At 42.8% G+C, this 16,358-nt stretch overlaps 1 protein-coding gene across 5 annotated transcripts in view; it reads left to right on the forward strand.

The window, feature by feature from the left end:
• Positions 1 to 955: 955 nt before the first annotated feature.
• The window catches only part of HABP4 (hyaluronan binding protein 4), a 30,676-nt gene continuing 15,273 nt past the window's right edge, over positions 956 to 16,358 (forward strand). For 2 of the 5 annotated variants that reach the window (XM_080373236.1, XM_080373237.1), the window contains exons 1-5: positions 956 to 1,613; positions 11,151 to 11,313; positions 12,196 to 12,357; positions 12,542 to 12,613; positions 14,490 to 14,570. In XM_080373236.1, the coding sequence (XP_080229362.1) occupies positions 1,265 to 1,613; positions 11,151 to 11,313; positions 12,196 to 12,357; positions 12,542 to 12,613; positions 14,490 to 14,570 (827 nt within the window). In that variant the 5' untranslated portion in view covers positions 956 to 1,264. The remainder of the gene's footprint in view (positions 1,614 to 11,150; positions 11,314 to 12,195; positions 12,358 to 12,541; positions 12,614 to 14,489; positions 14,571 to 16,358) is intronic. The other 3 variants (XM_080373238.1, XM_080373239.1, XM_080373240.1) reach the window with 3 other exon arrangements.

Below are 16,358 nucleotides of genomic sequence, written 5' to 3' on the forward strand. Positions count from 1 at the left end.
GATCCACTAAGTGACACAGTGTTAGCCTTGCTATCCGTACAGGTGCCCTGCCCCAGAATGAGACCTTGAGCCCTGTGGTGGTATTTGGAATGTTTCTGCTCCAGGCAGGGGAGATTTAGGCACTAGGGAATGAGATTTGCATCTGGGAATGTCCCTCACTGGGGTCTGTAAATACCGGGGGCCGGATTGAGGACATGGGGGGGGGGCGTATCCGGGCCGCGGCCCGTAGTTTGAGGACCCCTGATATAGCTGATGGAGGGCGGGGATGTCTGCGTAGTTGCCAGCTCTCCGTGAGCGAACCCGGCTGCATCCCCCGGCGCGTTTGCGCTGCTGGCTGCGCCCGTGAAGCCCGGAGGCAGCCGGAGGACGTGCAGCCGCTCCAGGCACCGCGGGCCATGACCGGCGCGGCTCTGGCAGCTACGGGGGTGCCTGCGGGTACAGCCTCACGGCACGGAGGCTTTGGCGGCGGCCGGGAGCCCCATTCACCGGCTTTGCTGAACGGAGCAGCTCCCCAGGACAAATTCGGACGACGCTCGCCCCACCCGAGCGCTGCTCTTGCGAGCTGCTGGCAGCGCCGGAGCTGTTTTGAGCAGAAAGGAGCGAATGAAAAACCGTGGGGCTTTGTGCGAGGGGGTGGCCGCCTCGTCGCCCGTGGAGCTCCCAGCCCGGAGTGCTCCGTCTTTCATTATCAGCCGACAGTGGGCGCGGACTGTATCGCAAGGCCCCCGGTGACACGGTGATGCGCTGGCACCGGGGTGCGATGCAGCTCTCACTAGACAGTAGGTAGGGCATCGCTGCTAAAAGGCATGCACAGAAACAGGGCGCCTGCAGCCTCCCGCGGGCGCGGGGCCCCTGCCGCTCTTCGCGCCGCGGGCGGGGGCGGGGCTGCGGGACCGTTCGCGAATATAACCGGGCCGAACGCCCCGAGCGGCATCCCGCGTTGGCCAGGGGCCGCTACGGATCGTGCCGGTGCCGCACGCTAATTGGCCGCGGCCGCATGTCGGGGCGGGGCTAAGACTAAAGCCTGGATTGGCAGCTCGCTCTTGCCGTTATTTAGCATTGGTCGCACAAGTTGGCGGTTGGTGGGTCCGGCGGCGTTGATAGGTGGCGGCCGAGGGGCGCTCGCAGCTCCGGCGCTTGATTGGCTGCCGCGACTCGGGAAAGGGCGGGGTGACAGCAAGCGCACGGCGGTACGGGCAGCGCTGAGGCGCAGCCGGAGTCGGCGCGGCGGTTTCTCCGCGGCGGCGATCTCCAGCTGCGCCGCATGATTCGGCCCTGCGCCGCGGCGGCTCTGCCGGCTGCCGCCACGGCGCCGGGGGCGGGGGCACGGAGGGTGAGTGGAGAGCCGTCCGCGGCGGTGATGAAGAGGGTGGTGGGCAGTCCGGTGACTGCCGTCATGCAGGAAAGCTTCAGTTGCGCCATCACCAACCGCTTCTGCCACCTCCTGGACGACCAGTCGGACCCCTTAGACATCCTGCGCGCGGCCGAGCTCCGCCAGCGGCCCGACCCAGGCTCCGGCCCCGGCGGCAAGGCGGGCTGCGGCAAGAGAGAGTCCCAGAAGGAACGCAGAGAGCTCGGCCCCGCCCTGGTGCGCAGGGGCCCACCGCAGCCCGGTACGCTGGGGGACGAGGCGAGGCGGGCAGGCGGGCCCGCTGGGCCGGGGTTGTGCGGGGGAGCGGGGCGCCGGCGGCGTGGGGCCGGGGCGGGCAGCCCGAGCCGTGCGGCGCGGCGCGCTGCGGGACGCAGCAGGGCTAAGAAACAGGTTAGTGCCTCTGTCGCTGCGAATGCGAACCTGAAAGTCCCCTTGCGGAGGCGGGTGACAGCGGGAGCGTTGCCCGGGTGCCCGTGCTTGGGCGCGCTCCCGACGCGGCGCTGCGGAGCCGGGCTGGCGGCTGTGGGGGGGGCAGCTTCAGCGGTAGCCCATGGGCATGTGGAGGGACGGCAGCTGCCACGGCGGCACCTGCAGATTTCGTACTGGTTTAGCATCCCTCTTTATGCGTTTCCGCACTTGTCATCCTGTCCATTTGCCTTCCGTGTTCGGTGCTTCCAGGCTTTTTTCTTGGTACCGGTGACTTTTTTCGGCACTTCAGCTTCTTCACGGTTATAATGTGTCGGGGGATCTGTTGCTTAGTTTCCCTTAAGCTTGCACTGATGCCCAAAACTTTGAATAAAAACTTATTTCCTGGGTGAACTCTGTAGCAAGGTGTTCAGGAGTGGTCGAGGTCATTTGTCAGCTTCTAAGTGTTGGTGCTAAATATTGCTGCTTTTTTTTTTTTTTATCAGAATGCCTGACAACAGACCACGTTGCTGGGCTATATAGCTCCTTGCATTTGGAGGCATTTTTGTGAGTCTGATTGTATGCTTCTATGTAGTAACAATGGTTTGAATAGGAAGGGACCTTAAAGGTAATCTAGTTCCAATCCCTGTACACTTAAGCTGCCTATAGACAAGTAGGAGGTAAAGGATGCTCTTCACATACCTCCATGCTCCTGGCTTGTTCAACTTTTTTATCAACACTTGAGACCCTGATGTTCACTGAACAGGCTCCTTCACCTTCTGTTGATAACCACAGCAAATATTCTCTAAATAAAATAAGACTGTAACTAGTGTAAGTGTTGGTCTTACAGGCAGAGGTCTCTGACAAAGTCGTGTAACAACCACAGAGGAATCTCAAAAGATGAGTTTCATACAACTGTCCAAAGGGACACACAACTTGCTAAGATCACCCCCTACAAAGATGCTCATTAATTAGTGCATACTTGGCAATGAAAGATTTTCTGCTCCACAAGGTCAAATAATCACTGTCAGAGCAGTGAAACACTGTAAGTCTAAGCAATAGATTCTGTAGCACTGGGAATGAATTGAGGCGGCAACAACCCTGATTCAAAGGCCACACCTTTTCCTAAGGCATTAAAACACATAGTTCAGTTACTGAGGATTTAACAGGAACTTTTACCACAGGATGAAAATAATATCCTAATAAGAGTTATTGTGTTAAGCTTCATTGACTGCTGCAGGAGAATGGCAATTTACAACTCAAAGAGGGTAAAACCAGAATCTTCTCAATATTTGGAAACCATCAGCCAGCTCTCAGATACTTTAGATAATGAATCACCTGAAGCTCAGTACCAGGCAGAGCAGGACATGGACCTGTTGGAGTGAGTCCAGAAGCAGACCACAAAGATGATCAGAGGCTGGAGCACCTCTCCTATGAAGACAGGCTGAGAGAGTTGGGGTTGTTCAGCCTGGAGAAGAGAAGGCTCTGGGGGGACTTTATTCCAGCCTTCCAGCACCTAAAGGGGACCAGCAAGAAAGCTGGAGTGGGACTTTCTAAAAGGGCCTGTAGTCACAGGACAAGGGGAAATGGCTTTAAACTGAAAGAGCGTAGGTTTAGGCTAGATATGAGAAAGAAATTGTTCACTGTGAGGGTCATAAGGCACTGGCACAGGTTGCCCAGAGAAGCTGTGGCTGCCCCATCCCTGGAAGTGTTCAAGGCCAGGCTGGATGGGGCTTTGGGCAACCTGGTCTAGTGGAAGGTGTCCACTAGAATTACACAGGTGTCCACACAGAATTACAACTGTAAGTGTAATTCTGTGGTAATACACAGTGACCTTGTGGAGTGTCTGATGATTTTCTGCTACCCTGATATTAAGAAACCCAGTTACTTGTATAGAGACATCAGGCATATGTACCTTGTTTTAATTTCCTGCTAATTTTAAATGAAGACTGCTGGTTATATTAGCCTTTGTGAAAACGAATTAATATCTGTCTTGAGAAGATTTACTTGCTCTGAAAAATGCCACGCTTTCTTCTTTAAAGAAAGTGCTATCTTGGATTTTGTGTGCACCATGTTTATGTCTTGGGCTTGTTGTGAAGTAAGGACTGTAAATGTATAGTGCTCAGGATGCTAAACCAGGGCAGAGACTGAGACTTGGTCCTGCCTGCATGCTTCTCCTTTGGATGTGCTGTCTTAGCAAGTCTGCTGTGAAGGACAAGGATCACCCTCTGACTTTGGGTAAATACAGTGGTGGCACAGCTGACGAGTATTAAGTGGCAAGTTGAGGCAAAAATCTAGTGCTTTTTTCTTGAAGGGGGTCCCCAGCTGGTTATTTGGACTGCACAAAATGTATTTGTTATACAGGATTAAACCAGAAAAATTCTGGATACAGTAAAAGATTCAGGGGACTGTTGGCTTAACTGTTGAGAATGAGTAACAAGTCATTACTGCCTGCCCCCCCCCCCCCCCCCAGTTTCAGGCATAAGTCCCTCTAATTTCATTTCGCCGATTAGGAATTAAACACTGTAAAGAAGCATCTAGACCCATCTGAACAGGTGAATGGGATTCTGATGTTACAGGTGAAATGACAAAATTCAGTCTGTGTTATGCTAGTGTTATCATCACAGAACAGCCCAGGTTGGAAGGGAAGACCTCAAAGAATTGTTTGGTCCAACCTTATCTGGGAAGGGCAGCCTAGAAGAGTTCACCTAGCACCCTGTGCAGTCACATCTTGTAAACCTCCAGTGACAGGGACTCTGCCACTTTCCTGGGGAGGCTGTTCCAGTGATACTAAGATGAAACTTCTCCTTGTGCAGCTTGTACCTGTTGCCCCCTGCCTTTTGTCTTCTCCATGTGGCTCCTAGTGAAGAGAGAGCGATCATCCTCTTTGTAGCTGCCCTTCAAGTACTGGAATGCTGTGATGTGGCCCTCTTTGAGCCTTCTCTTTTCCAGGGAGGAGAGGGCTTTGCCAGATAATCCAGTACTTTGACCTTTAGAATCCAGACTATTTGTTATGAATTGACACAGCTGTAAGGAGGTTATTTTAATCTTTCTTTAAGAAAAAAACCAACTTGCATCTCAAACTCTACCTAACCTTACACTTTTGATCTTAATGATGCTTTTCTTTTTACCAGCTGTGTCGTTTTGTGATTTTTAGGCTGTGTGCTGGGGATTTGAGTAAAGGCTGTTTGTAGTTATTACAGGTCTTACAGTTGCACCACTTAATGTTAGCTCAGTTCATTCTTAGCACAGTGGCCAAACTGTGTTTGCCAGCGCTTTATTCAAAAGGCCCAGTTGCAGAGCTTGCATTCTTTACTGGTACAGGCAAATTAAATTTGTTGATCATGCAGTAATAAGCTCTGTTCTGTTGAAATCTCTAAACCTTTGTTGCTAATACCTCTAAAAGGTTTTCTTCTTTCATGTACTTTCGATGACTGGTGTAACGTTTAGATGTAGTTCCTGAATACTATGTGTTTCAGTTTTCAGCTACAGTTTGAAGTTTATATGGCATAGAATGTTTCTGTGGTATTTTATCTTATACTGACTGCAATTTTCTTATTTTTAAGTAATCTATTCTGGTATCATTCTTTCAGCTACATAGTCAAAAAGGTTTGTCCAGAGGACTGCAGCAGGCAATCCTGTAATTGAGTACTGGCAGACATGAAAACAAAATACCACAGAATAGAGTGTTAACTTTGTGTGTCCGTCTTTGGTGTGTTGCATGCAGTAGCTGAAGCCTTTTTTTGTATCTTGGGATACTATGGTATTATTCTGCAAATCGTGTAGTTAGCAATACTTTGATTCACAAAATTATTTGCTTGAATTTTGGAATTAAAATCACAGGAGCACACACATGCAAAGGGGAGGAAACAAGGTTGTTTGTGCAGTCTGAAAGCTGCTGTACTCTGAAATATATCAAAATAAGTTCCTGAGAGTGTGAACTGTCTTTTACTATTTCCAGTTATGCAGCTTTATTGTAAAGGAAGATCAGTTGTCCATGTATAGGTATTACTGTGTTACTGAGGTGGTGATGAAGTAGTGTCTTTGTATGCAGTCATAATTAATGACAGAGATCCTTGAATTGTAGCACAGTTTCTCCACTTGCCCTCATTCCAGACCAACTGGAGCAGTATTCCTGTTTCATTTTTGTACTTGCTTCATCTCCTCTGAACTCCCATTAAATTGTTTCTTGAGGCTCAGATATTTTTATTTTAAAATGAGCTGTTAAGCTGAAAGCAGAGGAAAGAAGAATCTCCTTGAATAAGTGGAAAGACACATTTGAATTTAGGACCAGTGATTGTGCTCCTGTTAGCTTTGTTATAACATCTACAAGGCAGTTCAAACCTGTCTGAAATGAAAAATTCTAAGCACAGTTTACATTTTTTATTCTGTGTATGTAGGTGTGTGGGAAGTCTGTGCTAAAAGAGCTGTGAGTGGGATACATAACAAGTTTTCTGGTACAAGGCTATTTAGCCCAGTAGCAGAAGAATTGCAGGGCAGTGACCCAAATTACATACTATAAATGAGCTATAAAATGACAGAGGAAATTTGCTATCAGTAAATGCAAAGTAATGCATGTGGGAGAACATGGATTGAGGTGGGGAGTGGTTTTGCAAGCTATACTGCAACATGAAAAAGTCTTCTAATTCAAACTACTGTAGTTTAGGAAAGAGAGCTTGTAGTTATTTGCACTGTTGAGAGTAGAACAGCAGGTGTGTTTCCACACCCTCTGGGAGAGAAGCAGTGTTGATGTTACTGAGATAGCAGTAGCAAGGCTAGCAGAAAAGGAATTGTTACACCTTTGAAAGGATCTCGTCTTCCAACATACTGAAGTGTGTCTGCTCTTTTGGTCGTCTCAAAGATGTTAAAACTAGAAAAAGCACACTAGAGTGACATGCATGATGAAACTTGGGGAACGATTTATATATTGAGAGAAATCTAAGGTTTCTGTCTGAGAGGTGTCTGAGGTTACAAAAGCAGTGTGTATAGAACTGCTGGTGAGACTTGGAGAGGGCAAAGAATATTTTTTCTTGCAGAAGTAAAGGGATATGATTTGAGACAGGCTTTGTGAAATAAGGAGAAAGAATGCTTTTTCTACAGAGACTAATTGACCTGTGGCCCTTCTTGCTGTAGGGTGACGGTGGTACATCAAAGCATATGTCTATTCAGGCAGAAGTCTGGGTAAAGTCATTGCAGCCCATCTGCAGATCTGTCCTTCATATATCAGCGCTTGTAGTATTTGCTTCAGAAAACCTCTAAGGGTAGATTACCGGGTAAAAAGTATTTTGTCGTGGCTTTTTTCTTTCTTTAAATACGTGTTATAAGGCATACAAGTCTTTCATATGGCTACTGTGGTTGCTTTAATGTTCATCCTAACTGAATCAAAACTATACTCGGTTTGCCTTAGCTCTGCTTCTCTGTGTGGCACTTGGGCAAAACAGAAATAACTCTTCATTTGGTACTTCTTTGTCTCAGGCTGCATTTGTGGAAATTGAGTATTGATGGAATCGTCTCACTGGGTTTGAGCGTCACCTGTTTTGGTGGGATGAGTTGGTCTCTGGCTTGTGAGAATTCCTAGAACACTATGATACTGTATTGTCAGCTGGATTTTAGGGCAGAACACAAGGTTTCAGTGCTCCTCGCAGCAGTAGTCTCCCTCAGCCTGTGAATTGCATGCTAGCTGCAACTTTCACCTGCCATGCCCCATGTAAGGGAATGGGGGAAATGGAGCAAGATTTCTGCTCTAGCTTATAGTCACTGATAGCAAGTTGCAAGCTGGGCTTCTTATGTTGTTTGTCTGAAGTCAAGGTTTGCTGTACAAAAAACTTTTTTTCCCTTAAAAATAAAAATCTAAAAAGTGAGAGCATGCTGTCTCAGGGGCCAGTGAAAAGCCCACAAAACCTAGAAGACATCTCTTCCCAAGCTAAAGTCCTGCATGGCTGAGGACAGATGGTAAACATGAAGAAACTTGGAAAGAACTAGACAATAACACTGCAAAGGCAGGTGCATTTTGCTGTGTTGTTTTGAATCTGTCTGCTAAAACATAGAAATCCAGTGTCTGGGAAACCAGGCAATGCAGGTCATAAATACAATTTCTGCTTTCTGTGTTGAGGTCTGTGATACACATATGTTAAAAACACTTTTCTAGTATAAACAAAGCCTAATAGTAAAGTATTATTGTGGGGAAAGTGAAAACTACTTAATCATAGAGAGCTAACACACTATAGAGTTTTAACAATGGCTTGTAAAACTGGACTTTTTTTCATCAGCAATGTTGAGTTCTGCTAACTGGTAATTCTAGTATTTATAGATGTCTTTCTAATAAAGGCTCAGCTGCTGCTTCTGGTTAAAAAAAAAAAAAGGAAAAAAATCTGGGCCTGTTGAAACAGTTTCAGCATCAGATTTCTTTTTTGATACCTCAGCTTAGAAAGGAAAGTGATGGGCACCTCAACCAACAGACTGGGCTGCTGCAGACACCTCCCAGGGGAGTAGTGGTGAGGTGGGGAGGAGTGCACAACATCTTCAAGCTGAACACAGATTACAAATATAACTGTAAGACACAGCAAAAACACCTTAAAGAAAGATTAAACTTGGTAACTAGGAAAGAGCAATCTTCAGTTTTCAGCATGAGGTTTCTAAGACCTCAAGTACGTGATCCACAAGACTCCAGAGCTTTTTTTGTGGTTTTGAAAACCTGCATACCAGTCTATGTGTGCAAACAAGCAGACAAAATTGGAGTGTACTTGGAGAAGTAGTTGATGAACAAAGTGTAGTCCAGTTCTTTTTAAGTGACAGCTATTATGGCAGCGCTACATAAGACTGCTTGTGTTTTGTTGGTTTTGTTTGAATATTTTTTTTTTCCCAAAGGGTAGGTGACCCTTCAGCTCCTTAAATAAAAATGAATCTGCATTGGGACAGACATATGGCAGACAACTAAAATTGGATAGCTTATGCTATTGCTGCTGCCCAGCTCCAGCTTAGTTTGCCCTTATATGCAGAGCTGAAAGTTGTGCTGGTATTTGAACTGATTCACAGGCAGGTTACAAGTTTCTGCCTGAGGGTAGCTCAGTTTACTAGAGAGGTGTAGTTGCTGCACATCATTTTAATCTGCTGGTGCATGTCTGTCAGCCCAGTTAAAAATGTTGTTATACAGGTAATAAGTCCCACAAATAGTCTTTCTAGTATTTAAAATCCATCTCCAGTAATTACAGCCGCTCATTAGAATCAAAGTGCAATAGCTTTGTGCTGAAATCAGAGTAGAGCTAACTGCTTTGTTTAGTGCAGTGCTAGTGACATGTAGTACACTGGCATATCTGGCAAGAAGACTTGTTCTGGAGTACTGTTAAGTGGTACTGGGTAGCAGAACCAGAGACATCTTTTTAAAGTGACTTTTGCATCTTCATTATTTTGGCATTGCATTGCTAGTTTTAAGGAGCTCTTTGAAGGTGAAATTGAGGTTAATACTAAGTATCTAGGGAAGGTGGTCTCTGATTACTGTGTCCTTGGCAAGTTAATCTGTTTGAAAGAACTGATGTTTCTGATAGCCAGTGAGAAGCTCAAAAATAAATAAAAATGCACACTTGTATGGCAGTTTTGTATTCAGATCCAAACAAAATAAGTAAAAATGAGGTCAGAAATGAGTCGTCACTTTTTCCACAGCAAGATTCCAATTTGGAATTAACACTTGTATAGTTGGTGGTGTAGTTAAGATGTACATGCTGTTGGGAAACATGTCTGCTCTTATGTGCAATTCTGTATTTATGATTTTGCTTTTCAATAAAGCATCCTCATTCGGAAAGCTTACTTAGAAACCAATTTCAAAACCTGTCCTTATCCAGAGATTACATCATAATTTTTGGAATTCAAATATGCTTGTTGCTCTAAGGATGGAGCAACTCCAAACCTTGAGAAGAGAGAATTAATGGAAAATATTATGTCAGGTGGTTTGTAGTTTAAAGAAAAGCAAAGCTAGGGTTGCTTCTGCGCACAGATAAAACTATCTTCTGTGTACAGCTACAACTGTCCTTCCTGCATAACAGAAAGTTTTATTTACCACTCTTCTACCTTATTCACAGAGTGGGTAGTTCTTTGAAAATTTCTTTTTAAAGGTGACGTTACAGACTTCATGCTTGCCACCTGAGCTTTGATCAGAGATCTTCTTACATGGGTATTTCTGTGAAGCTATGAATTAATTTGTGTCTTAATATTGTAACATAGAATAGGCTTTTTTCTCTTTATGTGTTAGCAACAGAGGCACAGTAGCCAGGACTGTCACTCCACTAACCTGAGCTCAGTAACTTGCTTAGCATTGCACAGGTGCTTCTTGTGGAAAGAAGAGCTCAGTTTTGTTGGTAAGAGAGCAGTGTTTCTGTAGTCCCTTGCTTGCTTGACTTAAACGAACACCTTTTTGGGCTAATAGTATAAGAATAGGGGCCTAGAAAACAAAAGGCTTGCTTGACTCTAGAGAACTTTATCCTAAATAGAGCACAGAATCTGGGAAAATGGGGAAGGAAGCACATAATGAACTTTAATCTTATGCTACATGTATATGGGTTGAATGGGTAACATCAATTCATTGTCTCTTACAACATACAGTTTCTCTGCATACACCCTGCCCTGCCTGGTGCTCCTTAACCCCAACAATGGCTGAACAAACCCCCAAAATGCTTATGTATGTTTTATCTTGGAATATGTTGATGTTCTAGAATCAGTTAATGCTGTTGGAGCCTTTGTACTTACTGCCTGAATTTCTGCCACTTAAACACCAACTTGTAGTGTTGGTGAGTGGTCCCCTCCTCCGCAGAAGAGTGACAAAGGAGGTGACTCTCTTCTGGCTGTTGGGTACCATAGTTGTGAGCTTGAAGCAGAGGTGTAGGCTCAGACTTCTAAATTCAGCTCATCTGGCAGGAGGTGTTCCATGATCAACAACTAACACCTGTCTGTAATGGTCCTCATCTTTCCCCCACCTTCATTGCTCTTGCAGCCATCTTGCAATTCATGTCTTCCATTGAAGCTTCTCTGCCTCGTCCTGTAGTACGCTAGCAAGGTCTTTGAGAGAAACAGGTTTTGTCTCCACTTCTGTGCCTTAATGTGAGCAAAATAAGATTTTTTTTTTCCTTAGCTTGTCTCTTCTGAAATGCTTGAGCTGTGTCAACACTCGTATTTTTGCCTGAGGCAAGGTTCATCAATACAGAAGGGAAAGTAAGTAGATGTCTTTAAAACAGAGCGTCTGGCAACATTAACTGTAAGTACTTTTAAATTTTGGTGGACGTGTGATTGGAAAGGGTAAAGCAGAAGACCGTAAGGTGTAATCAACTCATTTCAGCCAGTAGTTTGGTAACTAGTAGTATTGTTAAATTGTTTGTAATCTCAGTGTGTGTGTGTTTAGGCCAGAAGCAAGCATCTAAGCAAGGAGTACAGCAAGGATTCAATCACGGAGGAGCACAGGTGAAACAAAACAAACCTGAATGGAGACCATCTTTCAGGGAATACCATTCCTACGAAACAGAGAGAGATGCAGAATTTTTAATGGAAAGGTAGGTATCATACAGGGAGAAGTAAGGTGCCTTGCAGAGGATCTGCATGGGAGTGGAAAGACTTAACCTTCTTAAAACAGATCTAGTAGCAAGGTATGACTCAAAGGCATGGCTGCATTATTACCATGTAGATTTGTTGTGAGATGACTTCATTCATGCCTGTTGGAGCTGTAATTTCAGCTTCCCTGCAGATAGGTTCGGAGTGGTTTTGTTAAATGTTAGAAACAAAAGGTGAAACTGGAAAGTGTAAACATCTGAAAACATAACCTTCAGTCTGCAGCATAAATGTTCTTTTCTGAGCTTGTGTACCAAGCTTTGCAGAATGCGGTGCAACTTCCAAGTTGAATGAATTTTACTGTTCAAACTGAAAATATATCTTTGTCTTACTATTTACTGCTTGGGTGAATGTGTATCAATTTTGCTTGCTTTGTAAGTACTAGAAAATTCCACCTAAGATGATAGCACTTGAGAATGTGGATGTACTTACTTTACATCACAATAGTTGGTATTTTACAAGTTCCCTGAGATTTTTAGCAGCTGCATGTAAATCTGGGTTTAGCGAGTGGAGCTGTTGTCTGATAAAGTTGGTGAAGATTTGACAGTTTTATATGCTTTATTTAACTTCCGTGATGTTTTCAGTGTTATCAATAAGCAGCTGAACTTTCTATTCCTGTTGTCTGTAATAATTCCATCTGCATTCAGTTTATGTCCATTTTTAATGACAAAGCTGACACAAGTGCTCTGCAGAGATGCACTCTAAAAATCTGTACACTAGCTCTCATGTACTGATGTCTCTGTCAGCTGCACAAATACACCACGTGAACTTTTTTTCTTGTTAACTGTTCCGTAGAAACAAAATCTGACTAGAAACCTTGTTTTTAGACAAATCAAAAGGTCAGACTGTGAAAGGCCAATAAGAGGTCGTGGCAGAGGAAGAGGTGGAATGCGAGGTAGAGGAAGAGGTGGCAGAATAAGCAGATGTTTCGATGGCTTTGACCAAAGAGGAAGACTGGAACTTGAAAGGCAAAGTGGGAATGGCAAAGTGTAAGTGTTCTCTGTGCTGCTTCTTACTTAGTATACAAGTAAACAGCGCCACAGTAGTGTCTCTTTAAGTATTCTGTTCCCTTCTTCTGTATCCAAGTTGGCTGGGTAAAAGTCAGCACTGGTTTTAGTTTGAGGTCCTAACAAAAAAAAGCTCTTAAACTCACAGAACCCTATTTCTCTCTAGAAGAATGAAAGCAGATGACAAAAAAAGTGGAGGTGAAGCTTGCAACTGGGGAACAGTTAAAAATGATACAAGGTACATCATAAACTTTTGCCCACCATAGATCATAATTTTCCATGGCCTACCTTAGATCATCACTTCTCCTTCATCAGTTTCATGTCCATTTTGAGTTTTGTAAGCCTTGCTTTCTGTTAATTGTTGTGATTAATGTAGTTTTATTGTTTTCTGAACTTGTCTCCTTCGTGTTTGTGAGATTAAATTGTAGCAAAGGCATGGTGATGTTTCTTCAGTTAAGACTGTCAAAACTTTTTGACTGGGGCCAAATTGCCTTTTAACTGAAAAAAGGTATGACTCTTCTCAATAGCTGAGAAGTGGAACTCTGGCATTTAATGGCATTCTACAAAATGCTGATTAAAAGATTGAAACTCTGTTAGTGGGCCTAAAGTCCAGTGGTTTTTTTTTCTCAAGTTTTATGAGTAATTTCTAAATGTCGAGGCTGTAATATAGTTCACTGTGGAGGTATTATTTAGCTGACTCTATCACTGAAATACATTTTAAAGCACACAGGAGGATCAGTAACAGAATGTGATGACTTACTAATGGTCAGTTAGTTTTTTAAAAAAATTGGGAATTTTCAGTTCAGTTCTCTTTCTCCTAGTGGTTTCTGTCCAGATTTGCAAAAAACTCACCAGAAATGTAGAGTTTTATCTATTCTTTGCATCTAGCAGTAAGCTACTTTTACCAGTAGCTTTTTTTTCCTCACATACATCTAGAACTCTTTAATGGAAGGCTGATAAAAGGACAGAGAAAAGGCAGCACTTTGAACTTACAGCAAATATCTTTGGCCACATATACATTCATTCACAAAATTGTTTAAAAATGAAATCTAATTTTATAATAAAAAATTAAATTTAATTTATTCAATTAATTATTTAATTATTCACTCAATTTTAAAAAATCTATAATTATAAGATTTTATTTTTAAAACTTAGATCATGGGTTCAGGCAATCTGGCTGAAAGGTTGAAAAATACAGCCTTGATGGGTAATAATTCTAGGGCTTGATATTCCTAGTTCTTCTGAAAGATTGTACTTAACTTCTATCTCTTCTGTAATATTTCATACTAAAAGGATCGGTTGGATACTCTGGCTTTTCAAAACAAAGGATCAACTAGGTTAACATAGTTCTGAGTGGATAGCACAAAACTAGATGACCAAAAGCACAAAACTAGCTTCTGTAGAATGTCAGGGCACATTGTGTGAACTTCATAAAGTATGAGAAATTTAAGATCCCTTATATTTATTCTCACTTGATAAGTTTGATTTTTAGTTCACTAACACCAGAACTTGTGATATAAACATGAAACATCAATGCTTTCTTGTGATGTTGTGCATGTGGTAGAAGTGACATTAAATTGGAATTGTCTAAACAATTCTCTAAAAGCCTGTTTGTGCCTTAATAGTGCTTAGTGGTTCATTGAAGCTAGAAGGTGTTAATTTTAAATATGTATGCCTACCAGTGGAATAAAAGCAAGTGTGCCGGGGCTCTCATTTGACAGTGAACTACTGTCCATGTTACAGAAAATACGAACTTGGAGTATGGAATTTACCATTTTAATAGTTTAAAAGAAACAAAAAGGTGAACCCAAACATTAGTGATATACTGTAATCAAGTACTGATTTTTAGTATTCATGATCAAATTATTTTTTTGCAATGCATACTTTTAACTTTTTTGATTAAAAGTACATAGAATTCATATTTTCCTAATAATTCTCATTCTGGTAGTTGTTCAACTAGTCATTTAGTAGATCTACTTTCTGCTTATAATCCTAGAGTTTTTCTCCTCTATTTTTTCCCTTCCCAAGCTGGAAACAAATAATGTATCTATCTGCAAGGTTTTTTTCCAATGTGACCCTTGAAGACTTTGTGGGTTTTTTGTTTATTGTTTTAGTGGGATGGAACAGACTTCTGTGGAAGAGACTGCAGAAACAGCTCAGCCGCCAGGGGCATCTGAAGGACAGCATCTAAACAAGTATAGTCTAACTAAAATATTTTCTTTCTAAATGCAAAGAAAACAATTGGATGTTACTGATATACTTGTTTTGAGAGACACACTTGAAATGTAAACTGTGAGGTTTTGCTAGTGCACATGTTTAAAAATAGAAAAGAATTGCCTATGTTTGTGAGTCAAGAAAATGCATCCCTATATTCTGACTAAAGCTTGGTTTATACAGCTGCAGATGGCTTTTAATTGCCCGGTAATGCTTATACCTAAGATTTGGTGATAACTTAAGGCGGAGCTCCATATTCTCTGTTACCTTTCTAATTTTGCTGATTTATAAAAACTACCCTGCTTTTTGAAGTTCTCAGAGAAAAAAGTATTCAAGGTGCCTATGCAATCTTAGAAACACATCTAAAATACACTAAGATAAAATTCTCTACATCAGTATTTGTCAATCACTAGCACAAGGCACTTGTCATTTACTCATGCAGGGCCCCTGCAGAACTTGAAAAACTTGCTGGAAATGGTCTTGCAGTGAGCCTTTGAAGTAGAGAAATGGAGAGAGAAATCTGCCTCTTGTTTTCTGGCTTTCATTCTGATCAGTGTCCAATAAGAATTTACTTTGCAGCAAATAGACACTGACTTAAGAAAAAGTAACTGACCATCTTGTCCAAGTAAGAGACTTTAAAGAATAAACAAACAGCATATGGTGAATATCTCCTAGTGAGTGAAAGGTCAGTGCAATATGTCAGTCTTCTCGTCTGTTGCTGTGAAGCCTTTTTTACCTAATGATGCAGCTCCAGTTGCTAGTGGCCTTGGCTCATTTCTTAATTATAAAGCTGACTGGACTACAAAAGCTGTTTTTTATGTTCAGGTTGTATAATCATGTAAGACGTTGAGTTGGTATAGCTTTGATTCTCTTAATTTTAAACTGGCTTTTAATTTATAGCTAGAGGTGTATATACATGGGGAGATCTGTCTCTGAAATTGAATGACTATGATTTGATTTCCAGAAAACATTAGATGGGCAGTGTAGATAAACTGTCAAAAATGCACTGTATTAGCTGAATATGAGAAGAGTTATTCAGCTTTTTTTGTCAACTACTGGTACCTCTACTTGTTTCAGTCTTGTATTTGTTTCTACTCCAATTCAAGCTCTTCGTAGATATGTCCTGACCTGGAACACAAGGCATGAGAAGTATGTGTAGTGGAAAAGGCATCTGACAGAATCTGCTAGTTATCTTTAATTCTTTTTCCTTTCTCAGAAATCACTAGGTATTTGGTCACACTGTGAACCTTTCTGGAGATTTTACTCCTCTTCATGTTTTTTTTTTTTTAAAAGCTTCATTTAGGAATAGTCCGCTGAAATCCATGAGATTAAAAAATACAAGTAACCTACTGTTGTGGTTTAACCCTGGCCAGCAGCTAAGCACCATGCAGCCACTCGCTCGCTCACCAACCCCACAGTGAGATGGGGGAGAAGATCAGAAGAGTAGAAGTTAGAAAACTCATGGGTTGAAATAGAGGCAATTTAATAGGTAAAACAAAAGCCGCACATGCAAGCAAAGCAAAAAAGGAATTTGTTCACCACTTCCCATTGACAGGCAGGTGCTCAGCCATCTCCAGGAGGGTTGGGCTCCATCACATGTAATGGCTACTTGGGAAGAGAAATGCCATCATTCTGAATGTCCCCCACTTCTTTCTTCTTCCCCCAGCTTATATACTCAGCATGATGTCAAATGGTATGGAATATCCCTTTGGCCAGTTTGGGGCACCTGCCCTGGCTGTGTCCCCTCCCAATGTCCCATGCCCCTCTAG

Source organism: Falco punctatus (assembly GCF_963210335.1).
Source record: "Falco punctatus genome assembly, chromosome: Z".
Lineage (NCBI taxonomy): Eukaryota > Metazoa > Chordata > Aves > Falconiformes > Falconidae > Falco > Falco punctatus.